General features: G+C 41.9%; 1 protein-coding gene across 5 annotated transcripts; it reads left to right on the top strand.

Annotated features, from left to right (window-relative positions):
• On the top strand, positions 1-26,613 carry LOC139683006 (AN1-type zinc finger protein 5-like). Of its 5 annotated transcripts, none has more exons than XM_071577706.1 (6): positions 1-248; positions 11,564-11,727; positions 12,130-12,241; positions 13,054-13,151; positions 24,491-24,616; positions 24,892-26,612. In XM_071577706.1, exons 2-6 carry the CDS (start codon positions 11,571-11,573, stop codon positions 25,038-25,040), a joined length of 642 nt encoding a protein of 213 aa, XP_071433807.1. In that variant the 5' UTR covers positions 1-248; positions 11,564-11,570; the 3' UTR covers positions 25,041-26,612. The 5 variants fall into 5 exon arrangements, with proteins under 5 accessions (XP_071433807.1, XP_071433806.1, XP_071433809.1 ...); XM_071577705.1 differs by lacking the exon at positions 1-248 and adding an exon at positions 7,406-8,495 and having other exon boundaries at positions 24,892-26,613; XM_071577708.1 differs by lacking the exon at positions 1-248 and adding an exon at positions 7,406-8,495 and having other exon boundaries at positions 11,564-11,703.
• Positions 26,614-27,249: the final 636 nt, after the last annotated feature.

Raw genomic sequence — 27,249 nt, 5'->3', positions numbered from 1 at the left:
GTTCCTCCTTCCTCCACCCTTCTTTCTCAATTCTTTCTTTTTTTTTTTGTGCCTTCCTTTCGTCTTTCTCCTGCGCGTCGCGCGTTCTCATTCCGCGCCGCTTCCGCAGAAGGGAAGCGGTGGTGGCACCACCAGCTTCGTGCCCTACATCCTCCTGCCCTTCGCTCTCCTAGAAACAGTCCGAAGCCATCTGCAGCGCCTCTGATATCGGCCGTGGGGTTTCTCGCTCCGCCCCCTCCCAGGAGCAGGTACGTGGGCACTGAAGGGTGACTGGGGGAAGATACGGACTCGTTTTCTGAGAGCTGTTAGCGCGGTGGCGGTATGGGATATGGTTGGGCCTCCCCGAGGCGCTTTTTGCTGCCTTTCGCGAGGCGAGAAGTGGCAGGGCGTCCATCGTTTTACCCGGCGGACTCTTTCCTCTCACTCTGACGCGATGGGTGCTGTGGCGGGAGGCTGCGGGCCAGGATGGCTCACACTCTACTCTCTCCTTAGTGGGGCAGACGGGGAGCGAGACAATGAGGCTTTCTCAGTCCTCCCTGAGAGAGGATCCGGTGTTTTGTTTGTTTCTCCTCTGTAGCCCGCCCGCCTCTACGTCTTTTGTGTTTTGGTGTCCTGAGGGGGGGAGGGGGGCGGGCGGGCGAGCGAACGAGGGTGTTTGGAGGCCATGGCGACCAAAACGTACCGCGCTTTGAGCACTTGGCGCTGCCTCCCTTTTTGTCTGGATTACTGAGCTGCATTTAATTGTTATTGGGAAATGCCTGTGTTTGATCCGCGTTCTTCACGTTTGCTTCGTCTTTTTGCTCCACCTAGAACACTGTTAGAGAGGCATATACCTGTTTTTTTTGTTTTGAGTTTGGTTTTTCTTATGGTCCATTTTTTTATGGTCCTCTAGATGAGGATTTTCAGCTAAATAAGTATTTATTTAACCAGCCAGTTTAGCCCTATCAATGACTCAATTCTAAGGTTTTATTATTGATTTAAAGTTAGTATTTGTATTCCCTTTTTAATTAAGTAATTAATCTGGTACCTTAAGGGGGCCTCTGAGAAGGCTGGAGAGGGACTTTTTACAAGGGCATGGAGTGATAGGACAAGGAGGAATGGCTTTCAACTGAAAGAGGGTAGGTTTAGGTTAGATATTATGAAGAAATTCTTGACTGTGAGGGTGGTGCTACACTAGAACAAGTTGCACAGAGAAGTTGTGGATGCCTCATCCCTGAAAGTGTTCTAGGTCAGGTTGGATGGGGCCCTGAGCAACCTGGTCTAGTGGGAGGTGTCCCTGCCCATGGCAGGAGGGTTGGAACTTACATGGTCTTTAAGGTCCCTTCCAACCCAAATCATTCTATGAGCCTAGGAAATATTAGGGTAACTTGAAGTGCTTTTACTATGAACTGTGAAGTACATAAGTTGTAGTTTCTTGGAAGTGCACTCAGTGTGCACAAAAGCTGAATTATATTTGCCACTCAAATAATCTAAATATCTGCTGTTATTAGAGTTGACTATACCTCAGCTTAGTTGTAATTTAGAACTGAAAAGATATTTTATTTATGAGAGTCTGTTAACTTTAATAATAACAAAGTATTTTTGTTCCCCTTTTAGTTTGGCTGGGTAAAGTTGGTGGTGTAAATTACTGCTTGAATTAACATGCTGAATAAAATATCTCCTTTTTATATGAGGAGGTCAGGGTTAAACAGGGACATCTCTGAGGTTTAAGACTTGCTCTTTTGGGGGCTAGGAGAGATCATTTTTTTTTTTTGCAAAGGTTTGGTTATGGCCACTCAACCAAAAGGTTGGGGAATGTGTAAGGTCATGAGACTGTAATAGTTAGGTCTCTGATCATAGTAATTTTTTTGTTCTTGCTGTGAAATAGAGATGAAAATGTCTGAGATAATGTAGCATCATGAGGCAGTTTTCTTGATTGAATTTAAGTATCTGCACTTCCTTTTCCTCTGGAAAAGCAGCTGTAGTCACATTAATTGAATTTCATATTTTTCTCTTACAGTGGGTGCATGCTTGGCTGCTTCAGTTCTGTGGGTTGTTTGAGTTGGCAGCCTTTAGAAATATAAATAGGAGCCGATTTCTGAGGCCCCTGTAGACAAGGTTTTGTGTCTAAACCTTTAGATTAGTCTGTCACACTGCAGCCTTGTGACAGGCAGAAGCTAATGTGCTCAACCACGTGACCCAAGTTTCTGAGAAAAGTTCAGGAAAGCAGATACATAGTGGTATTAGCTTGTTTTTCAGGGTAGTAGAACTGAATTTGTAAGGCCTTAGGTACTTGCTGATCTTGGTAGAAAAGTTTGTAGAGAAGAATTGGAGAAGTCTGTAATCTGTGTTTTCTGAAAACTTCACTTTCACTGTTGGTTCAAAATATTAAATGGCATATTTTAGTGTCCTGGTTATTAGCTTAAATTTTGGAAAGTATATTATAACCTAGTCAGGTGATACCTGGACCTTGAAGAGTGAAAAAGCAGAATTTCTTAACAACTTGATTTTTTAATTAGCAGCATGTATTTCAAGTAGTGAAGGACTGTGCTGACAAAGAGCTGTAAAGACTCTTGTTTGTAATATGTTAATACCAGCATTAATACCTAAAGCTAAACTTAGTAAGTGGTGAAACATGCTAATTTGAAAGTGGAGCAAGTTGAGATTGATGGTGACAGTGTATGTGTTAGCACTTTTGATAGTGCTTTGACTGTACCTGCACATAATAAGGGCAGAAGTCCAGTCTTTATTTGTTATAATAACATAGAGCTACAATAAAGGTATTTTTTTCAAGGTCTTAGATTTTCTGTTGTGTCCGCTGATGGGTGTATGGTTGTAAAACTGCAATTTTTTAAAGAGATATATCAGAATACGTTTGAGTTTGCTTTTACAGTTGATGGCAAAGGTGAGAGTTAGAATTATCTACCTTTGGGAGATGCAGAAGTCTGCCTGTATCTTAAAGACAAAAAAGATTTAACTGGCTCTTTGGAAATGCACGGGTTGTGTAAATTAACATATTCAACAGTCTAAAATAGTTTTACTTATCTTGGAAGACTAAGATCTGTGATGACGTGAGTGACCCCCCCCCCCCCCCCCCCCCAAAGCAGAACTCCGAGCTGCGTTACTGTAGGGTAAGATAAAAAGTAAAGTTCCTTTAATATCACAGGGCTACAGCCCACAGGAATACATGATGACATGCATGTGCTCCAGTTCTTGTTTCCATGGCTTTTATAATAAGATCCCTCCAATCATTGCTTTACACATTTCTCAGTCCAGCCCCACCCCTGGTCCAACCCCTGGAATTGGGTCTGGGGTCATCCAGACCCTCTGTCTTCATCAGCTCCTCTTCCTCAGGCACACAAAGGTCCTTTGGAGTTCATCCAGTTCTGACTTCTGGGTCACTCTGACCTGTGTTTATGTTTCGTTCTGTAGGCCTTCTGATATCCTTCAGCTCTACCTTGGAAAGGAGTCTAAACAAGATTAATTAACTAAAGGAATTTAAGCTCCCTGTTCTGGGACAGGGGTAGTGATAGAAAGGCATTAAACTTAAACTGTTAGAAATATTAACCTTCTAAAAATCCACAACTACTGTGTTCCTAAAATCTACAAAATGTGAAAATCAGAACAAAACCCCTTCGGCTACATCTCGTCTAAGCTTATTTCAGAAATGCTTTTGGATCATCTGTTTTGAGGGCCTATTGTATGTATGCTGTTGCTAGTTAACATTTAGTATTGGGCTTTGTATGCAATTTAAGCCAAGTTAAAGGACTTGTTATAGAGGCATCCTCTAAAGACATAAAATACAGTCTTAAAATGACTGTTGCCCATCCTTCAGTAATTTTTTTTGTTCTGTTTAACAAATGTCATGAAAGTACAAACTGCTAATAATGGGATTCAAATCAAAATGATGCAAGATCATCATTACTAAAAAAGTGGAGCAGTTCTTTTGGAGTCTGCAAAGATAAACTATACTAATTACCAGAACTGTTTAGTAGATCCAAACTTGGTCTTCCTCGTTCTACCCATCTAGCTGTGTTTGTTTGGTTTTATTTCTATGCCGTAAGTGCTCAGAGGTTGTGAATCAATTTTTTGTTCACCAAGTAACTCAATTTGGTCATAACCTGGGCACACAAGTTTGGTGTCTGATAATTATCTTGCTTCTCAGTATTACTGTGTGCATTGGTGTGGTGGGTTCACCTTGGCTGAATGCCAGGTGCCCACCCAGCCACTCTATCACTCCCCTTCCTGGCCAGACAGGGGAGAGAACAAGGTGGGAGGAAAAAGAAATAACACAAACTTTGGGCTATGATATGGCAGTTTATGGAAAAAGGAAAAAAATCAAAAGCAGTGTGCACAAGCACAAAGCAGAACCCAGCAGTTAATCTCTACTTCTCATAAGCAGTATTGGTCGTCCACTTCTCTGAGAAGCAGAGCTCCAGCACGTGTAATGGGTGTCAGCAGGCAGCCATTATGAAAAAATGAGTTGACGTCATATGGTATGGAATATCCCTTTGGTCAGTGTGGGTCAGCTGGCCTACCTGTGTCCCCTCCCAGGATCTCGCCCCCGACTGAAGAAGGAATGTTACAGTGCTGTGCTCAGCAGTAGCCAAAACATGGGTGTGTTATCAACACTCCTCTAGCTACCAATGCAGAGTACAGCACTGCAAGGGCTGCTATGGGAAAATAAATTCTGGCTCAGCCAGACCCACTACAATCTCTACCCCTTATTCCATACCATTTGCATCACACCCAGATCCCGTATCCACTTATTTCCTGTGCTTGCATAGATTTTTTTTTTTAGGGCTGTCTTCCACCTCTCCAGATCTTGGGCTTCATTCCATCGCGATGGATACTCAGGGCAGGAGAAGCAATCGATCATTGGGCACCGACACCAGCTTGGTTCAGGTTTTCCTTGTCCGGTGACTTATTTCCTGCAACATACAACTCAGAATACAAGTTATTTTTTTCCCCAAGGTTAAATCTCATTTAGGCACACACTGGGTCTCTCTGTCTTCTCTTATCCACCAGTTACATCCTGGTCCCTGAGCAAAGACAATCCCACAAATGGGTTTGCCTTTGCTCAAGGCAGGGTTAATCCAAATTGCTTTACCTAACATACCTCTCAAGTGAATTACTGGGGCTTGGTCTCCATCCACTGGGACTCTGAGTGGGCAGGGCCAGCTCAATTGACAGAGCCTCTAGTGTTGACTAGCCATGTAGCTTTTGCTAGGTGCTGATCCCAGTTCTTGAAAGTCCCCCCACCCAACGCCTTCAGAGTGGTTTTCCATAGTCCATTACACTGCTCAACCTTCCCAGCAGCTGCTGCATGGTATGGGATATGGTGCACCCATTCAATGCCCTGCTCCTTTGCCCAGGTGGTAACCAAACTGTTCTTGAAATGGGTCCCATTGTCTAAATTCACTCTGGGGTGCCGTGTTGCCACAGGACTTGCTTTTCAAGACCCAGGAGGGTACTTTGGGCAGTGGCGTGAGGCACTGGGTGTCTCTCCAGCCATCCAGTGGTTGTTTCCACCGTGGTGAGCACATAGCGCTTGCCTTGGTGGGTCTCTGGTAGTGTGATATAATCAACCTGTCAAGCCTCCCCATATCTATACTTATTCCACCGCTCCCCATACCACAGCGGCTTCACGCTCTTTGCTTGTTTAATGGCAGCACATGTCTCACAGTCATGGATAACCTGTGAAATAGTGTCCATGGTTGGATCCACCTCTCGGTCTCATGCCCACCTATAGGTGGCATCTCTGTCTTGATGGCCTGAGGCATCGTGGGCCCATCGAGCCTGGAACAGCTCTCCCTTGTGCTGCCAGTCCATATCTAATTGTGACACCTTGACTTCTGCAGCTCGGTCTGCCTGTTTGTTATTGTGATGTTCCACATTGGCTCGATTTTTGGGCACCTGTGCATCTACAGGGCAGACTCTCATGATCAGCTTCTCTACCCAGGTGGTGATGTCTTGCCACATAGCAGCAGCCCAAATGGGTTTTCCTCTATGCTACCAATTAATCCTCTTCCATCGGTCTAGCCATCCCCACAGAGCACTGGCTATCATCCATGAGTCAGTGTAGAGGTAAAGCCTTGGCCACTTCTCTCATTCAGCAATGTCCAGGGCCAATTGAACAGCTTTGAGCTCTGCAAATTGACTTGATTTGCCTTCTCCTTCAGTAGCTTCTGCCACTTGTCAGGTGGGACTCCAGACAGCTGCTTTCCACTTTCAGTTCGTCCCTACAATGTGCAGGAACCATCAGTGAAGAGAGTGTATGTTACGACCCGCCCCTGGAAAAGGAGACGGGGGTAACCTAGGTTGTTATCAATAATTCCTTTGGGGTGGATTAAGGTGAAACAACACTAAATAATTGGTGTTTATTTTAACAATTCCGTATAATGTGACATAGAAAATAACCTTAGTGGGGGGGATGGGGGGGGGAAAGATGCACAGGGGGAATAAAGACAGGAGAAGAGTCCAGGACAGCAAAAAAGCATAGGGGGGAGAAAGACAGGAGAAGAGTTCAGGACAGCAAGGAAAAAGAAAAGATGAGAATGAAAAGGTTCACATAGTCACTGCCCAGGGATCCAGCATTGCATCTCAGCAGTCCTGCAGGTGGTGGGGGTGAGGAACAGAACCCAAAACCCCAAAGTCACCAGTCCATATATATACCCTCAGCATGCCTTTTGCACCTCCCCCGAGGCAGGGGGTTGTTTTCCATGAAGTAGTGTCACCAGCCGGGCTATGAACCCCCAATATTCTTCCTGCCTTTCATGATGGGCGAAGGGTTCATGTGGAGGGCAAGGTAATGGCTCTTCTTGCCTCCTCAGGGCTCGACACTTTTAGCACTGGAGGGAGGGATGGGCCCCAACTGCCCATCAGGGGTATAATGCAAAAGTCAAAAGCCTGCAAAGTCTCCTAGAATGCATAAATCATTAACCGTTTCAGTCTCTGACAGCGTACCACGTTTCTCCTTTGGGTAACTGATTGTATGGTGGAACTTCCGCAGCCTGTACCACCTGTTCTCCTTCCTCATCTGCCAGACTGAAGTTCTCACCTTCAGGCCAATTTGTTATGAGCTCTGTGATCCCAGGGCAATTTGGGTTTCCAATCTGGACACGCTGTATGATCAGAGCAATCCACTTACTCCATGTAGCATTGGTGGCATGATGTGTAGAGGGCACCTTTCCCTTGAACATCCGGCTCAGCACGGGTAGTCAGGATGCTAGGAGAAGCTGTGCTTCCGTGCCATCACCTCTGAGGCTGCTTATATTCCTTCATAAGCCTCCAGGATCTCCTTCTCCATGGGGGCATAGTTGGCTTCAGATCCTCTGTAGCCTGGGCTCCAGAATCCCAGTGGTCGGCCTCAGGCCTCACCAGGCACCTTTTGCCAGAGGCTTCAGGAGGGACCATTATCCCTAGCTGCAGAATTAAGTACATTTTTCATGTTTGGTCCTGTTCTGACTGGTCCAAGGGCCACAATGTGTGCAATCTCATGCTTGATCTGGTCAAAGGCTTGCTGCTGTTCAGGGTCCCAGTGGAAATCATTCTTCTTATGGGTCACTAAGTAAAGTAGGCTTACAGTGTGGCTGTACTTGGGGATATGCATCCTCCAGAAACCTATGGCACCCAGGAAAGCTTGCATTTCCTTCTTGCTGGTTGGTGGAGCCATCGCTGGGATCTTGTTGATGACTTCTGTTGGGATCTGTTGTTGTCCATCTTGCCACTTTACTCCCAGGAATTGGATCTCCCTGGCAGGTCCCTTGACCTTACTCCGTTTGATAGCAAAATTGGCTCTGAGGAGAATCTGGATGATTTTCTTTCCTTTTTCATAAACTACTGCTGTGTCACTCCATACAATGTCATCAATATATTGTAGGTGTTCCGGACCCTCACCCTTCTCTAGTGTAGCTTGAATCAGTCCATGGTAAATGGTGGGACTGTGTTTCCACCCCTGGGGCTGTCAGTTCCAGGTGTACTGCACACCCCTCCGTGTAAAAGCAAACTGTGGCCTGCACTCTGCTGCCAGGGCGATGGAGAAGAACACATTAGCAATGTCAATAGTGGCATATCACTTCACTGCCTTGGACTCCAGCTCATACTGGAGCTCCAGCATGTCTGGCACGGCAGCACTCAGCAGTGGGGTAACTTCATTTAAGCCACGATAGTCCACAGTCAATCTCCATTCTCCATCAGACTTACGCACAGGCCAGATGGGGCTGTTGAAGGGTGAGTGGGTCTTGCTGACCACCCCTTGGCTCTCCAGCTCTCGGATCATCTGTCAGCCTCCCATTGGTTGGTCCTGTTCAGAGGTGTTCTTCAGGCAGATGAACTTTCCATCGATGTCGATCTCCTCAGTGGACACGTTCCCAGTGGCTGAAGCTGAGTGGGAAATGGTAACACTGCTGCTTGCTTCAGACTCCTCCACATCAATCCTCTTCTTCCTGCTGGTTGTTTGGACACTGTGGCTTGAAGAAGCCTGGGACTTGGTCACCCATGAAGATGGGCTTGGGGTGAGTTTCAACCTCTCCTCTTCACCCTCCAGCAATTTCTGGTATGCATTGATTTCCATATCAAGTGCCAGCTTAAAATCCAGACACTGTTGGTACTCAGTTGTTCCTGCATCAGATTTCTTTCTCCACTTTTCTTTTTCACTACTGGGGGCAATGACTGTAGGTGTTATGGTCCAAGTACCTGTCTCAGCCAGAGTGTCCTCCATTACAGTTTGGGTCCCTGCCTCCACTACAGTCTTCTGAGAGTATTGAACTGTGGCTCGCTAAGCACAGGCCAGGCCCCAGTACAAGGCAAGAAGCTGCTGGTTTTGATTGGGGTAGGCAAGGCACCCTTCCATCAGGTGACGTGTCAGTTTGCTAGGGTTGAATACCTGTTCTGGTGTGAAGTCCCAGGTAACGGAAGGTGTCAAATGCCCTAGGAACCTGCCCAAATCCTTCCACATACCCTGCCACCCAGGAACTGGGCCCCTCAGGGCACATCCCAATATATTATCACCTAAAGATTTTCTCCTGCACCAAGATAACACCACATTCCCCAAACTCCATAGTGTTCTGACAGTATTGGCAGTAACGTTACTAAACAGCTCACATAAGGATTAGCAAGGAGCATGGGTGACTTCATTATAAAGCCATTTATATCAAAGTCAGGAAGGGGGAGAAGGTTGTATTCCTCTATCAGTCTCAGATAGTCCCCCCAGAGGACAACTCCCGCAGCACAGAAAGGCTGTTAGTGAAAAAACCCATGCAATGCAATGTGTATATATAACTGCCTTTCTTGCCCCATGTTGGAGGCTGTGAGAAATAAGAAGAGAGGGTTCGTTGTGGGAGGTGTGGAAGGAAGGGGTTTTGGTTGATTTGAACAGTTGAATTAAAAGGTTCTGTGTTAATTGCTTTTTGGAAAAGCGGAATGGCCCTTTAAGGGGGGGATTTCTCCACATCCAGGTTAGACAGGCGAATTTGGCGGGCAGTCTGTGAGGCAGCAGCCTCAGCAAGGGGAGCTGTTGTCAGGGCCTGCGGATGGTGGTAGGGCCTGATAGGGCGACTGGATGGGCAAATCAGCGTTGATGACGCAGCAAGAAATTGCCCAAAGAAGGCAGTGAAGAAGTGAAGTGATGGAGTAACCTCGAATCAGCGTGCACGGGACCATACATGGACTATGGAGGGATGGACTCCTGGAGGGGAGGGAAGAGGGCGTGGCGTGAAGGAAATAAATGGGGGTGACCTCCCCCTCCCCTGTGTGCTCCCCGGCGACTTTGCTGTGGCGAGGCACCCTGTGTGTGCAGTTTGGCCATTAAACCCTATTTTGCTTTGCTCCTTCAACTCGTCTCTCTAAAAATTCTTCGAGCTGAGATTTTTCTCACAGAGGCCAGAAAGGACTGTGGTGGGTTCACCTTGGCTAAATGCCAGGTGTCCACCCAGCTGCTCTATCACTCCCTTTCCCAGCCAGACAGGGGAGAGAGCAAGGTGGGAGTAAAAAGAAAGAACACAAACTGTGGGTTAGGATAAGGCAGTTTATATTTATGCAAAATGGAAAAAAAACGAGAGCAGCGTGCACATGCACAAAGCAGAAGCCAGCAATTATTCTCTACTTCCCGTAAGCAGTGATGGTTGGCCACTTCTCTGAGAAGCAGAGCTCCAGCATGCATAACAGTTGTCAGCAGGCAGCCATTACGAGACAATGAATGCCTCCCTTCTGGCTCCTTGCCTCAGTTTTATATCTGGGTTGATGCCATATGGTATGGAATATCCCCTTGGTCAGTGTGGGTCAGCTGGCCTACCTGTGTCCCCTCCCAGGATCTCACCCTCGATTGAAGAAGGAATGTTACAGCGCTACACTCAGCAGTAGCCAAAACATGGGCTTGTTATCAACACTCCTCTAGCTACTGATGCAGAGCACAGCACTGTAAGAGTTACTATGGGAAAATAAATTCTGGCTCAGCCAGACCCACTACAATTGGGTTTGTGTGGCCAGGTTTTGGTAGCAGGGGGGCACAGGGTGGCTTCTGTGAGAAATTGCTAGAAGCTTCCCTTGTGTCAGATGGAGCTAATGCCAGCCACCTTCAAGATGGACCTGCCACTGACCAAAGCTGAGCCCATCAATGATGGTGATAGGGCCTCTGCGATAACATTTAGGAAGGGGATGGGGACCACTGCACAACAGCAGTTGGAAGAGAGGAGTGAGAATATGTGAGAGAAACAACTCTGTGGACTCCAGGATTGGGGAGGGAGGTGTTCCAGGTGCTGGAGCAGGGCCTGTAACTGAGGGGAGCTCATGCTGGTGCAGGTTTGCTGGCAGGACTTGTGACCCTGTGAAGGATCTGTGCTGGAGCAGTCTGTTCCTGAAGGGCTATACCCCACGGAAAGAAAAGGTGGAAGGGACCCACTCTGAAGCAGTTTTTGAAGAACTGCAGCATGTGGAAAGGACCCATGTCAGAGACATTTGTGGAAGACTGTCTCCTGTGGGAGGGACCCCACACTTGAGCAGGGAAAGAATGTGAGGAGGAGGGAACAGCAGAGATGTGTAACAAACTGACCACAACCTCCATTCCCTGTGCCACTGGGGGATGGAGGGGTGGGGGAATAGAAAAATTGTGAGTGGAGTTTAGCCCAGGAAGAAGGGAGGGGTGAGGGGAAGGTATTTTAAGATTTGGTTTTGTTTTCTCATTATCCTACTCTGATTTCATTGGTAGTAAATTGAAATAATTTTTCCCACGTTGAGTCTGTTTTGTTCATGATGGTAATTGATGAATGATCTCCCCATCCTTTTCTTGATCCACAAGCCTTTCATTGTCTCTTTTTCCACCTGTCCAGTGTAGGAGGGGGAGTGATAGAGCAGCTTGGTGAGCACCTGGCATCCCCAGCCAAGGTTAACCCACTAAACTATGACAATGTTACTTATCAATACAATTGAAGTATTGAATTATATATTAACATCCATATAGCCATCTTTAAAAATGCTGATATCGCTTTTTGTGGGCAAGGTAAGCAAACCTACTTTAATTCTATAACCATGTAATTGAGTTTGGTAAAATGCCAGTTCTTAATGCAGTTCTTGGTTTTATTTACAGCATTGAAATGGCTCAAGAGACAAACCAGACCCCAGGGCCCATGCTGTGTAGTACAGGATGTGGATTTTATGGAAATCCTAGAACAAATGGCATGTGTTCTGTTTGCTACAAAGAACATCTTCAGCGGCAGCAGAATAATGGTAGAATCAGCTCAATGGGTAAAGGTTTGAGACGTGGGGTTTTTTTGTGTGTGTCTCGAAAATATAATGTATAGGTAATGAGAGGAATCACAGAGTGTATTTCAGATCTTCTGATAGCTGCATACTAAAACTGTGAATATCAAAGGGGATAATACTTAAAATCACAATAAAAATGTTTTTGTGTAATGTATTGTGGCCCACTTGGTGTTGGACCTTAATTTGGATTTTTACTTACCTGCTGCTACAATTGTGTTCTTATACGATCCCTGTGTTTTGGTCACTAACAATATAGTCTGTCTTTTAACGAAGATGATGCAGTAGAATGAGGAATGATTGGAAATGGTTCATAACTGTATTCAGAACTACTTGACTAACTTGTATTCTATACTTTGCTTATAATTAACTTCTCAAATTTTTGTTATGTAGGGGCAGCTAGTGGTTCAAACAGTCTTACCTCAGAGTCTGCATCTGTACAAAGAGCAGACGCTAGCTTAAGCAAGTGTGAAGGTACTGCTAGTAGCACATCTGGAAAATCAAGGTAAGACTATAGAATCATTTAGGTTGGAAAAGACCCTTAAGATCATTGAGTCCAACCACAAACCTAACACTGCCAAGTCTACCACTAAACCATGTCCCTAAGTGTCATGTGTACCCAGTCTTCTAAATCCTTCCAGGGATGATGACTCAACCGCTGCCCTGGGCAGCCTTTTCCAATGCTTGAAAACCCTTTTGGTGAAGAAATTTTTTCTAATATCCAATCTAAACCTCCCCTGGTGCAATTTGAGGCCATTTCCTCTTTTCCTATCAATTCTTACTTGGGAGAAGAGACTGACCTCCACCTCACTACAACCTCCTTTTAGGTAGCTGTAGAGAGCAATAAGGGCCCCCATGAGCCTCCTTTTCTCCAGGTGAAACAACCCCAGTTCCCTCAGTTGCTCCTCATAAGACTTGAGTTCTAGACCCTTCACCAGATAAAAGTAATTATTTTGAGGTTTGAATGAACTGTGAGTACATAGCAAGTTAAAGTAACATTGTAGTAAAATTGCCCTATTACAGAGAATTTCTGCAGCAGAAAAAGTGACAGTGCACTTTACAGTGCATTATGAATCTTTATAAATGAGAAATGAATAGTGTTTGGTGTTGGATTACTGCATTTACAAGGACACTTCTGGTTTATCTGGGGAAATATTTGCCACCGTTTGCCTAGTTTCCTCTATGGAAGAGAGATCAAAGTACAAGTCAGGAACACGTATCAATAACCGATTGGGTAGTTTGATGGATTTTGACAGTTTAAGCTCTTATTATGTACTCAGAACTAATGTAATCACCCATTTCGCTGTATGTAAACAGAAATGTACTTGTTGCCGCTTTGCCTGTAATGCAGCAAATGACAGAAATGAGCATTTCAAGAAAGGAGAAAGTATCACCAAAACCAGAGATCGAGCCAGGTATGTCTGCAGAGTAATACTGGATACAACTGACTTAACAGAAGCTGACAATTTATTTACTTTCTCTTAATTGGACATATCTTTGTGGTGATTGTCTTGAGGAACTGTTCACTATGAGTGCTTCTTGAGTATTAATACTCTCAGAATCAAGAAGAATTACTAGTGCCAGAATATAGTTTTCAGATGTGTTCAATTTTAATACGTAACTTTTGACACTTGAAGAGCAATTTAGCTATCAAACCTTCATTTTTAAAAGTAAGACACTTAAATTGTATCTGGGCTCAAGATGTTAAATTTTGAAGTTGGTGTTGATTTCTTTATATAGTCTAGCAGTACGGTTTCTGCTGACTTGTGGCAATCAAAATGGTTTATTGCATTTGAAGAACAGAGTTCTTAAATTCTGTTCTATAGAAGGATGAGAGCTGGGGCAGAAGGGAATAAGGGAATACTGGGTTTAAAATACTAATGAAGACTGCTAAAGGTCCTTGGACTAATTTGAATAATCAGTAGATATAACTGAAATGCTGTTTTGTGGATATAGAATACTTATGGCATTAATTGCCTTAGTAAGAATGTTCAGTTTTAAAAAGTGGGTGTATTCCTGTTTATTACATAGCAGTTTATTCAAATGGATATCTTAATGTACTTGTTAATTTTAATAGTTCTGAAACAGTCTTAAAACATTAAAAGCTGATTTTTAATAGGAAAATCTGTTTGCTACAACTGAAGATAAAATTACTTGTGTTGAAAATTCCTGAAGGTAGCACTCAGCACAGTATAGATGCATCTTTGTCAATAAGACTGCTGTTACAGCTGATAGTTAATTGCTCAGTGTTTGTACATAATTTTTACTATTTTAATTAAGTCAAGTTAAAATTGTGACATAAACTAAATCACAGTGGCTTTTACTGTATTCTTTTTTGGTTATGTATGGACTGAGGAGATTTTTACATGTTTCAGCTTCTTGTAACTTGTGCTATCTGAAGAGACTTATTGTATGTAACTTAGACATTTATACTTTGTTACAATATTTATAAACCCATATTGTCTTGTTATGAATTGCTACCTGAAAAAGTGACAGGCAGGAAAGAAAAACATAAAACGGTAGCAGTGGTCAATTAATATCTGAATTTTGTCTTATTAAAACTGCCAATAGGAATTTGTTCTTTTGCCAATTGTAAAGGATCGTCTTCTATTTCTGTTGACTCAGTATTCATTTTCTCATAACAAGGCAACTAAATGGTAGTGTCACACAGCACTCTATTGATTAGAATGGGGGGGGGACACCTAAAAGCAACTCAAGATAATAATCTTGTAGTTTGAAACTCAGAGTTAAAACCAGTCAAAGTTCTGTTAAAGCTTATGTAGAGATTATTGGGAAAATTCCTATGGAATTTAAATGTTTGGAAAAAAAGTCTATAACAAAATTGTTTTGCTTAGTATGCATCCTTAAGTTTGTGAACCAGTCTTCAGCTGATATAAAAGTTGAAGTTCAAGTTGGGGGCAGATTTTAGACAGCACAGGATAGTGTCTTTGTATACTATTTTTAAATTACAAAGGATTTATCAGACATTTAAGATATAGCAAACACTTGCTGTATTTACTAGTACATGGATCCTGTAAGTGTCTTGCAGTCAAAAAAGCTGGCCTCAGCTTTTTATAAATCCTTACTGTGATTGAGTTAGTTCCATTTTTTTTCCTTTCTCTTTTTCTGCAGCATCCAATTAGTCTCTCTTGAGGAGGAGCTGAAACAATAGTAGAGTAGAGAATTGTCACCTCATAAAACAAAGCTAATACTTCCTATGAGGTGTAATTCTCCAAGATAATGCCTGCCATGTCTCTAGTAAAACTATTTTAGTTTTATCTCTAGTCTCACCCTGGCAATTGAATTTCATAATTGTGTATCAGATGGTAGGTCTAGAACAAATGATGTAGCCTTTAAGCAAAGTAGGTTGTTTTTGGCAACATTTTTTTTCTTAAGCATTATAAAGACGCATTTTTTTTTGCAAGTCAAAGTTCTAAATAGTTAGGTCTGCACAATTGTCTTTAATTTTGTGGACTAAAAGCACACTCTCTTGATGTTTTGGACTTTAAGCATCTGATTACAGAGAGTTCTGAAGTTGAAAAAAATAAAGCTTAACAGGCTTGTATTTTCTTTTGTTTATCCCAGGTTGAGGTTGTAACCTGGATTCTCATTCAGAACAAATCAGGCCTGAAGGCAATGAATCATATTTTAGCATTTGAAGAAAGAAAGGTGTGACAGGTGTAACTGGCCTAGTTGGTTGTAATTCAGATGTGGAACATGCTATATTTTTTTTAACTTGTAATTTCTTAGTTCAACTTTCTTGCTTGGTGTAGTTTTGTTATTGAATTGTGGTACGTGTTCAATTGCTTATCTGATGAACTACATAGAAGTCAATGAAATATACCTTTATATCAAAACTCCAATTCATAATTGGGCATTAGTTATAGCATGCATTTTATAGGCTTTTGATCTGCTTCTGCACTTCAGGAATTTAATGGAAAAAACCTTTTCTAACTTCTTTACTTTCCTTGTGTTGATTATTACGTTAGAGCAATACTGTTACCAAGTTGGTGAGGCATAGTAGAGGCCTTGAAGAAACCTGTTTTATTTAAACAACAGGTTAAGTGGCAATAAAAGATTGATACAAGAGGGCTGACTTGCATACTGAGCAGTAAAACCAAACTGTTGTTGTGAAAACAAATATGTTTATATAATCATATTGTATCAGTATCAAGTCATAGTGTATTTCTAGCATTTTTGTGCTTTTGTGGGTCGCTACCTTTCTGACTGAATCTCATCTCAGGGCTGTTAGTGTTTCCAGATTTAATTAGTCTAGCATGCATATCAAAAACTTTATTTTTCTGAACCCAGTAATAGCTTTGCTTTACAGAGCAGTGTGGTGAGTTATTGGGCCAGTTTAAAGGTAAACCGGAAGGAGAAACAAACCCAACACAAAAGAGATTATAAGTCAGAGTTACAATTTAATAACAATTTTACAACAAATGCAATGGCACAAAGAGAAATTGGTTTTAACCCACTGTGCTGGTTTATAGGTAAACCGGCAGGAGAAATGAACCCACCACAAGAGAGATTATAAGTCAGTTACAATTTAATGAAAGATATTACAATAAATACACTGACACAAAGAGAAATTGCTTCCAACTTACCAAAACCCAGTAGTATAACCTAGTGTCCTGGGGCACAAACCCAAAGGGGTTTGTTAGCCCTTGTGCTGAGACCCATGTGGTTCCCTCGAGTCCAAAGCAAAAGGAAGTAAAGAACTTGTTGGTGCAGGTGATGGATGTAGTCTGGTTGAGAGTGGTGGTCTCCTCCTGTTGAGGTCCAGCTGTTCTTCTGGATCCATCAAGTGGTTCCCGAGGTCTTCTTGCCCCTGCTTATGTACCCTCAGGGAGCACCCAGTCCCGCCCCCCCCCCCCAGGGTGGGGACTCACACAATGGGTGATTAACTCTGTGAGTCATGGGGTATTTTTGAACCGTTGATGGCCCATTAGCAGCCATGCCCCCTCAGGCTGGGTGTGAAGGTGCTAACGACTCCCTGGGCAGCTGCTGCAAATGGTCCATTGTTCTTGGGAAATGAATAGAGGGGGTAGAATACATAGTCTTTGATCACCCCCACACAATGATAAACTGGTCCCACCTGCTGAACTAGGAAACCCACAAACCCCAGAAGTATGACCCAGCACCCTCGGGCACAAACACAAAGGGGTTTGTTAGCCCCTGTGCTGAACCCCACGTGGTTCCCCCAAGTCCAAAGTAAAAGGAAGTGAGAAACCTGTTGGTACAGATGGTGATTGCAGTCTGATCAAGAGTGGTGGTCTCCCGTCGAGGTTCTGCTCCTCCTCTGGATCTGCCAAGTGGTTCCCCAAGTCCCCAGACCCCCAAGATTACATCCCCTCAGGTCCAGGTGGGACTGCCCAGTACCTCCCTCAGGGCAGGGAATTACACAATGAGTGATCTGACTCTGTGAGTCATGGGGTATTTTGAAATCATTGATGGCCCATTAGGAGACATGACACCTCAGGCTGGGTGTGGAGGTGCTAACGACTCCCTGGAGGAGAGTTATCATAGCTCTTATCTCACAGACTTCTTTCACACCCAGCTCCCAGCCTGAGGGGTTGGGTGTGTCCTGGGCAACTACTGCGAATAGTCCATTGTTAACAGTTCATGGGAAATGAATAGAGGGTGTAGAATACATAGCTTTGGTCACACCCACACAGTGATAAACTGGTCCCACCTGCTGAACTAGGACAGTTATCACTCTGAAGCCACAGCTGTGCAGTAGTGCTGCCTATGAAGAAGGTGAACTGGAACTTGAAATGCATATGGTCTTGTGTAAATGAAAGTGTTAAAAAAATCTTCTACAACCATTGAAAACTTAGTCTTATTCCATCCATGTTGTAGGTTACCCTTTCCATTCCTGAAAGTTGTCATATAATGATATTAATGAGATGGTTACCTCACTTGTACCAAGCCACTATGATGAGTTATTTTATTGTTCAACACCACAGCTGTCCTACATGCAGGTTGAGACCCTGTATTATGGATTGCTCTCACTTGGGTTACAGATAAAACCAGTAGCTATGAAAAACAGTGTGTTGCAGATAATATTCTGAGTAATACGCTGAATATCTTATGTGATGTTGAGTGTTCAAGAACATAAATTATATTGCTTGCCTCTTGTTTTAATATCTGATTCTGATTTGTTTTCGCACATGGCTATAGTATTTAAATGTGGGTACTATCTATAGACAGTTCCTTTGTGGCTGTTGATGCCGAAAGGGTTTTTGTTCTGATTTTCACATTTTGTAGATTTTAGGAACACAGTAGTTGTAGATTTTTAGAGGGTTAATATTTCTAACAGTTTAAGTCTAATGCCTTTCTGTAACCGAGGGAGACGGGTTTGTGACCTGCTGAGACGACTTCACAGAAGTTACTGCAACAGGCAACTTTATTCATCCGCTCACAAAACTCTTATACACTTCAAAAGCTGAATTCCTCCGCAGCTCTGCCACCTTGGCACTGATAATTGGTTAACAATGCTGTTTGCATGACAATGCCTGCTCTAATTGGCCGATTACACACATCTGTTGAGAGGGTGGCAGGAGCTGCTGACCTCATTAACTAGTCCTTGAAGCTACAACACGCTTAGTACAGAAACAAGTTCAATACACAACTCACACTTTAGATCTAAGAGCATATGAAATCCCAACCTTTCTATCACTACCCCTGTCCCAGAACAGGGAGCTCAAATTCCTCTAGTTAATTAATCTTGTTTAGACTCCTTTCCAAGGAAGAGCTGAAGGATATCAGAAGGCCTACAGAACGAAACATAAACACAGGTCAGAGTGACCCAAAAGCCAGAACTGGATGAACTCCAAGAGACCTTTGTGTGCCTGAGGAAGAGGAGTTGATGAAGACAGAGGGTCTTGACGACCCCAGACCCAATTCCGGGGGTTGGACCAGGGGTGGAACCAGGGCTGGACTGAGAAATGTGTAAAGCAATGATTGGAGAGATCTTATTATAAAAGCCATGGAAACAAGAACTGAGGCTCATGCATGTCATCCTGTATTCCTGTGGGCTGTAGGCCCTGTGTTATTAAAGGACCTTTACTTTTTATCTTACCCTACACTAACGTGGCTCGAAGTCCTGTTTTTGGGGAGAGGGGTCATTCACGGCATCACTGTCAATAAAATCATCAGATATATCAACTTTGTCTTGTGCTGAAAATTATCTTCCCATTTCCCATGTCTCCTGTAGCTTGAGTAGTTGCCCATTTCTGCACCTTACCAGCTTTTTCTTTTTTGGAATGTTTTAGTTGTGGGGAAAGGATCCTGTTAGGCAGGTCTTTTGGGAAATGGGCATTTGCACTTAGGATTATCATCATTGCTTTCTAGCTCCCATGTTGCTGGTTGTGGCAGTGAACGCTTGTCAGTTTATTTATATTGAGGAGGAAGTACATTTCTAGTAGTTGATAACATTTTCCCTTAGGTGGATTTGGTTTTAATCTTTGTTTTGTGACACAAAATTATCTACTACTCTATCTCTGTCTTAATGGCTCAGTGAGCTCAAATCTGGTCACTGCTGCACTTGCACTGCTTCTTGTGAGGTTTGACCTCTACTGGTTCAGGTGGTTCCTGCTATAAATATGTCCTATAACATGCAACTCAAATACCAGGTTACAATAGTTTAAAGGCATATCCATTACAATCTCTACTCTTGGTCCCTTTGTACAAGGCCATAGGGTTTAACATTGCAATGAGCTCCTCCCCTTGTCTCTGCTCTGACTTCACAGACTGCAGTCCCTTAGGAGTGTGCCTGCTCCAAGTGGAGCCTTATCTATGCGCTGCAGTCTCCTGAGGTTATACCTGCTGCAGCACAGACTTATCCACAGCCACAGCTGCTTTCAGGTGCCCCTGTTTCAGCATGGCCTTTTCCATGGGCCACAGTCCCTTCAGAGATGTGCCTGCTATGTTGTAGACTTATCCACAGCCACAGATGCTTCAAGGTGTACCTTCTCCAGTGTGGACTTCTTGGGCCACAATCCCTTCTGAGGCATACCTGCTGTGGCACAGATGTAACCATGGCCACAGATGCTTCACTGTCCTGCTCCCATGTGAACTCATCCACAGGTCACAGTCCCTTTGACTTGAGCTCACAGAGTTCCAGCCTGTCCAGTACAGCAGCAAGGCCCATGTGCATGCATGATCATTGCTGTTATCAAAATGTTTCCAGACACAGCAGAGTAAGATGATAAGCAGCCACTAATGAGCACTACACTTCAATTTACAGTCAGGCAAGTGAGCCCACAGCAAGCTCAGGAGCCTGCTGATTACTAGCTAAACATCACTAACAGCTATAAATTTGACCTAGCATGTTCCAGTCAAATCTGTTGTTATCTTAAACCCTTCAAGCTCCTCGTTGGGCACCAAAAATGCCTATTGTGGCTTAACTGCTGGAGTGAGATGGGAGAGAGAATTTGAAGGTTCCCTTTTTCCATTTGCCATAGCTTACAGCTAGCAATTCATTTTAAACAGACTGGTAATAGAAGAAATCAAAAAGGAGCTTGACCATGCTGCTTGATTTGGGAGATGTTTAGTCAATTTCTTCATGCCTATCACCTAAGGTCTGTGGTATCCAACAGGCTTACAATGTGGCATCAGTGCTTTTAACCTGATTTTTTTGGTCACAGGCTCTCTAGACTATCTGATGCTGAACACTACTTTCCTTGGGGTTTAAAGACAAGTTCAAAGGGTTATATTTTTTCATCTTGAAAATATTAATTGTCCAGACAAAGGGATTCTTTAATTAAAAAAATTTTGTGGAAATGTCTCTGTAAATTTTTCATACCAGTTATGATTGTAGTGCCATACCTTTGCTTTTTATTAATAGCATGCTTAGATATGGGAAAAAATGTTATATATCCAAGACTGGATAGTATGGTTGTCCTCAGAATCAGCAAAATAGTGTTGATGCTGAACTCTTCACACTTTTTAGAAAAATCTATAGAATATTCAAAAATAAAGTTAGTAAAGACCTTGAGTTGCTCCTTAGGTCTTTAGTTATAATATTGCATAAGAACATACTGTTTTCCTGTATAAGGCTTTTTGTGTATGAGCACTGAAAGTTCCTTGTTACCTGTGGAAGTTTGTCACTACTGAATCTTGTTCACAATCTGAAATATGAACTACTGACTGGAGGCTCTCCTTGTTAACTTCTACAGCGAATTGTGAAATGGGGCTTGGATCTATGAGGCTTTATGTTAGTAGTAATAGGCATATGAACACAGTACAAGTAAAATAAGAGCAGTGTCACGTGAAAAGGAGGAGCAGAAATGCAAAGATCTCTTGTCCCACCTGTATTAATATAAAGTTATTAGCTATAAGCATCCCAGAACAATCGAAGTCTTATGAACCCAGAACTGCCTGCCTGACACTGGGCAGGATATAGGCTGGAAGGGTCTTCGACCTTCCTGTGAGGACCATGCTTTAGCCAGGCAGAACTTTCTCCACAAAGATATTAGCTATAAGTGTCCCCAGAACAATCAAAGCCATATGAACCCAGCACTGCCTGCCTGACACTGGATGGAACACAGACTGGAAGGGTCGTTGACACTCTGCTATGAGACCACACTTAATAGCAAGAAAGAACTCTCTGTAGCAGCTCCTGAAGTAACTTTTATTAATGCAAGTATGTGACAGTTATTGTGGGTTTCACGTTGCTGGTGATAACATTAGCTGCAGGATTGTATTTAATTGATGACCAAAAACCCCAAGAGAAACCAGCACAAAACACACTCTACAGACAAGCACACCAAACATAAGCTTCAATACAGAATTTGAGCAGTTTATCCCCCACGACAGACTTAACAACAGAAAACTACTAACCAGGAACACAACAACCTAAACCACAAATCTAGAACCCCCTGTGACGTTCAGATCTGCTTAATTTTTGATGCAGATTGAACTGTAAGTTCGAATCATTCTCTTGAGCAAAATTAAAACTCAAACAAGTTATCTGTAAATACCAAAAACTGATTTTTATTAATTGATTGCGAGAGAGATGCGAAAGGAAAAGAGGAAAAATAAGAAAAGTTAGGAAAAATGCTTAAGATTATTTATAGAAGCAGAGAAAAGATACCACCATGAAAAACTACTTGAGTGCCTTATCAATGTAACTGAGAGGAAGGGGGGGGGATGCAGATGCTCTCTCTGTTTCTGCCACGATGTTATCTCTTGGCTGCAAGAGGATGGTGAGTCTTTGAAATGCAAAATGCTGTTAGTTCCTCTCAGGACCGGGCCAGCTGGCTTCTGGTGTAGCTGCAAAAGAGGGTGCTTTATTTTAGCCTGTAAGAGAAAAATTCAGAGAAAGGATATACCTCCACAGACAGTCACAGACTGTCTCGCTCTAGGCCGATGCCCTCTCTCCCGGCTGACAAGCAGTCTCTCCTTCGAGGCAGATGACAGCTGGTGGTGTTGGAAAGAAGGTAAGACGAGCTGAGAGGAGAGATCAGAAGAAGACTAGGCGAGGCTTCCTAGTTTCTCCTTGTCTCTTGTTCCTCCAACTTCTGAATTCATCTTCAGGTTTTTATAATGCTTTCCCAATCTCTACACATGTTTTTTGGCACGTAGTCAGGTCCAGATGTGGGAAACTGACCACAAAAGCAGGATTTTCTGGCAGGAAGTATTTCCTTGAGAAAGCTTTTCCACTAAAGCTGACATAGCAATGTTAGCAGAATGTATTGAGAGGCAGAAAACAATGGAGAAACATATTTTTGACTTGTTTACACGCTACACCCCCCTCAGTAACACACCAACAAAATGAACTGCACACAACCTTCACTGTAACACAAAGCAAAAGGAAAGACTATAGCTGTGTCCCATTAACACACATGTTAACAATTAACACTACGCACCTTAAAGGAACGCAACAACCACTATAAAGTGAGATATATACCCAGTAAGTTATGAGGTGTAAGGCAAGTTATAATTATTAGTATTAAAGTCGCAAAAGACAGTTGGTAAGTAAGGTGCCTGTAAAGATATAGCCCAGTGAAATTAGCATCAAAGTAGCTGTGAGGTAAAAGTGAAAGCATATTATAAGGGTATAAGGTACTTTATAAGGTATAACGTAACAGGCATAGTATAAGATAGAATGTATAAAGTAATAGGTGTTGTAAGAGAGTAAAGTATAATATATAAAGTATAGCGAGTACATAATTTCTCACCCCTACATTGTCCAAAGAGGTGGGAAGAGACAGGGCAGCTCCTCTCAGCTACCCCTGTAGATATGATGGCATTTCTCCCCAATTTTTGCTCATGCCCAATCTCTTTTATACTTTTTCTTTCTTAGGTTTGAGTGACTTTAGTCACTAATTGGTTTTGGGGTGATAGATGACATAGGCCTGAGGGTTGGCTCCCTGTGTTCCCAGAAGATGTCGCAAAGGACAGCCATGTCACCTCCGCAACGCTCCGCCCTTTGTTAATCTTATCAGTCTGGCTTTAGCACTTTTGGAAAGCCACTGGGATTTCTTTGTCCTCTGACAATTGTTCTGGGAGCACCCCTCCAGCAGGCTGAAGCTTTCTCTCAACTTATCAAGAGCTTATCAGGGCTATCACCCCACAAGCAGGTAGTAACAGTAAAGATAATAAAAAGTTAACTATTAGGGGTTCACGATGTTTGGAAAAAATCCACTTTCAGAATGCAATGCTTACTGATCCAAAAGGATCTCAACTAAAAAATCCCCTTTGTATGGGTGAAGTTGGTTACAAGTGAGTCCTTTAAACCTATATTCTCAATCGTTAATTATGGAGTGTATTTTATCATTTGCTCATTATCTTTTAAAACAATAGATGTAATCATACAACTGAGTGTCCAGGAAAACTGAACAGAGACAGATTCGTTGGGTTGTATGTGTTAAAGTTTGTATACAAACACATCTCCCTTGACTTTCCTTTGCACTAATTTGAATATTAAAAGGTTTTTAAAAGCAACTGATAAAAAATTAAGTTTTCAAAGAAAACTAACAGATCCACAGTTCACAAAATGACCCATTTTTATCCTCCATAGAACTTGAATAAAAAGTGACAAATTTGACCAAAGGTGTTCATGACAAAGACAATTGAAAAATGAGCTGTTTTGATTCAAATTGCTTGATCATTAAGGCTGAATATAGTACAAGGATACCAATATGCAATGTAAATATAATTTTTTCTTTAAATTACTGAAAAAAGCATCTGAAACGATGGTTCTTTTGAGCTGTGATTTGTAGTAGTATGCTTGGTGTAGCACAGAATCTGGTTTGAAGCTCAAGAACATTAGATGTTGTACTGTTTGACTCTGAGGTTTTAGGTCATGTGACTTGGCAACTATAGTGGCAGAGTAACTTGGTACTATGACAAAAAAGCATTACTGTAAATGTCATTTGTTTCTAAATCATGTTTCTATTGACTTTTCCACAAGTATCCCCTCTGTTCAACTACTTCACCAATTCTGTTACTGTTTTGGATTAATTTAAACTGGATCATATTACTTTTAATATTGTGTGTACATGACCTATATGGGTGTATACAGGTGATAATACTAGGTATCCTGTATTTTCTAGATGATGGAACAGAGGGGAAAACTTGATCATTTTCTGTAGAGATAAAAGGGAAGTTAATAAATACCTATTCTACTTAGCACTTCAGACAATAAACTTCAGGGTCTTAGAGGGGAATTTACTGTTAATAAATACAAACATGACAGTGAAGTCAAGAAAAGGAAGAAAATAATCTTTATTTTTTGCTTTAACAGTTATTACTCAACCAAGCCCATCAGTTTCTCAACCTGGTACTTCAAAGGGTGAAGAGAAAGCTTCTGAACTGCCTAAACCAAAGAGGAGCAGATGTTTCACATGCAGAAAGAAGGTTGGCCTTACGGGTATGATAGCACTTTGTCAGTACTGAATAGATTTATACGATTCGTTGCCTCTTACTAGATTAAATATGTTGAAATCTGTAGGCATTAAGCTTTTTCTTGCTGTTTCAAAACCCATAATGTGAGATCCCTTAATAAAGCCGATATTTGAAAATATTCATTTCACTTAATCCGTTTGTTACAGTAGATACAAATACCCCCTTTGTACTGGCTAAGCCCTTAATTTATAGCTTTCATAAGTCCGAAGCTTCCTAGTGATGTTACTTTTCTTTTTACAGGATTTGATTGCCGATGTGGAAACTTGTTTTGTGGACTTCACCGTTATTCTGACAAGCACAACTGTCCATATGATTACAAAGCAGAAGCTGCAGCAAAAATCAGGAAAGAGAATCCACTTGTGGTGGCTGAAAAAATCCAGAGAATATAAACTAGCCTACTTGTGAAAAGACTGACTTTTATTTGTTTTATTTTAATATACCCTAGAAAGGCATTAAAGAGCAGATGCATGGCCATTTTCTTTTGTTCTCTAAAGTTTTAATTTTAGCCTTGTCTGTCTTAATGATATTTCAGAACGTTTGAGTGTTTGTTACAGGCAAAATTGGATAGATACAGTCCTTGAAAACGTATATGCTCTTCTCAGAATATGATTGGATGGTCAGAACCTGCACAGGAATACACATACACAGAAGACAGATTCTAGTTCACATGTGCTAAACAAATGTATACTTCATGTTTGCAGCAGATCTGCCTTTTGAGCTGTTCAAGGTGTATATCACTAGGCAAAGACTGTACCTGTTTCGGAGAAGGATATGTCAGAAAGGCTGATGGTCTACTATCCATTTAAAGTCTTATTCTACTTTTAGTTTCCACACTTCATTGTTTTCTAGCAGAACATAAGACACGTAGAGGGCTCTACCACCCAGTAACATGAGTGTTGATGCCATATTTAATAAAAAAGTTATTTAGCAATTGCAATGAGAAAAATGGGGGGAAAGAGATATGTATGAGAAGAAATCTATTTTGGAACATATAGCATTGCCTTGAGAATCATGAAAATGAAAATAATTTCCCAAAGGAAATGTCCTGTTAGAAACTTAAGAACTGGCCTGCAACACTTGTCTGCTTTTCCTTGCATAACTAATAACATTGTGTAGCACAATATTGTGCCAAGATTGACTTACAAAACAAAAGCTATGTGTGGGATTTTTAGACATGCCACAGCAACTCTATCAAGTGATACATGCATCTGTGTAAATTGCAGAAGTATTCGAGCAGTTTATTATTCATATACTTCTTAAATTCAGTGTGTTCTGAGTTCAAAAGAATATTAGGAGCTTTTTTCAATTTTTTAAAAAATGTTTTAAATGTGACAATTGTTGGGTATAGAAATCATACCCAACATATGACTCCTGTAGGCTTAAGTGGGAGCTGGAACCGCTCTTGGAGGGCTGCTTTATAATTTTCAATTGTACTTGGGTGTAGGACTGTAGTGTTCTTGGGTGTATTGCATGGGCTCCATTATTCACAGCTTTGTATAATAACTAGAAAGGGCAGTAGAGTTTGCTGATGCTTGTCTGGTGATATCACTTCTGTGTTATGATGGAAGGGGTTTTTGTGATGTATGAAACTTGTGGTGGTTTTTTATATAATCTAGTATAGTGTAGACTACTGTTGTAATGCCTCTTCTCATGTGTAAATAGCTGTTTATGTGCACAAGATGCTACTTATGATTTTTATTGCAGTGTTCAGTCTTAGTTTTTTAGTTCACTATTAAAAGCATCAAGCTTTTGCTTTAACTTTGTTCTTTCAATTTAGTTATCAGATATGCAAGCATGTACAGATAGTTCATACTTAGGTATTGCACATGATCACACTATCCAGCATCTATGCTCTGTTGTATTATATAAATAATAAAAATCATGTACAGAAGAAAATACCTTTTTGTGGTAGTTCATTGGTTTATTGCTGTAATTTAAAAGTGGCCCTGTGTAGGTTGGGGTAAAAAGCTAGTACTAGGTTTGTATAGATCTATGTTTTTTAACCTGTCTAACCTCCTCCTATTTCTTATTTTGACATACCAACTTTTTTAAGATGACTTGTTGAGGTCAGAGAAGCATGAACAACTGGAATACAGGTAACTACTTGATGACCAGACAAAGATGTCAGCAAAAACCAATGTGCTTAAAAGGGAATGAATTAAATATTAGCAGTCAACTTTAAATGTTTTTGTTCTGTTTGGGGGTTTGGGGTTGTTTTTTTTCTTCTTTTGGTTAGAGAAGTTGTTTTCAGTGGATCTGTTCTAATACAGCCAGTATACCGACTACATTATTTTGTTAAAATCTTCATCAGAAGGCCTGGGCAGAGTTGTCAGGGTCTGTATCCAAATACGAATGTCACGTACGCCAGACATACCTTTCCCAAGGAGAAACAAAAGTACAGAGCACACAACACATGTTGACTTGAAAGAATCTGTCTTCACTGCTGAATAATACATAATAATAGTTTATATCAGAAATGTGTAATGTGCATCCCGTCAGTTAGTACTTATACTCAAGAGATAAGTTATTACTGCTGCCACTATATATATATATATATTTCTGATAAGGGAACAAGGGCATGTTCTGGGCCTTCATGTG

This window comes from Pithys albifrons, chromosome 26 (assembly GCF_047495875.1).
Source record: "Pithys albifrons albifrons isolate INPA30051 chromosome 26, PitAlb_v1, whole genome shotgun sequence".
In the NCBI taxonomy this organism is placed as follows: domain Eukaryota; kingdom Metazoa; phylum Chordata; class Aves; order Passeriformes; family Thamnophilidae; genus Pithys; species Pithys albifrons.
The sequence above is the reverse complement of the archived record's forward strand: the minus strand, read 5'-3'. Positions and strand labels throughout refer to the sequence as shown.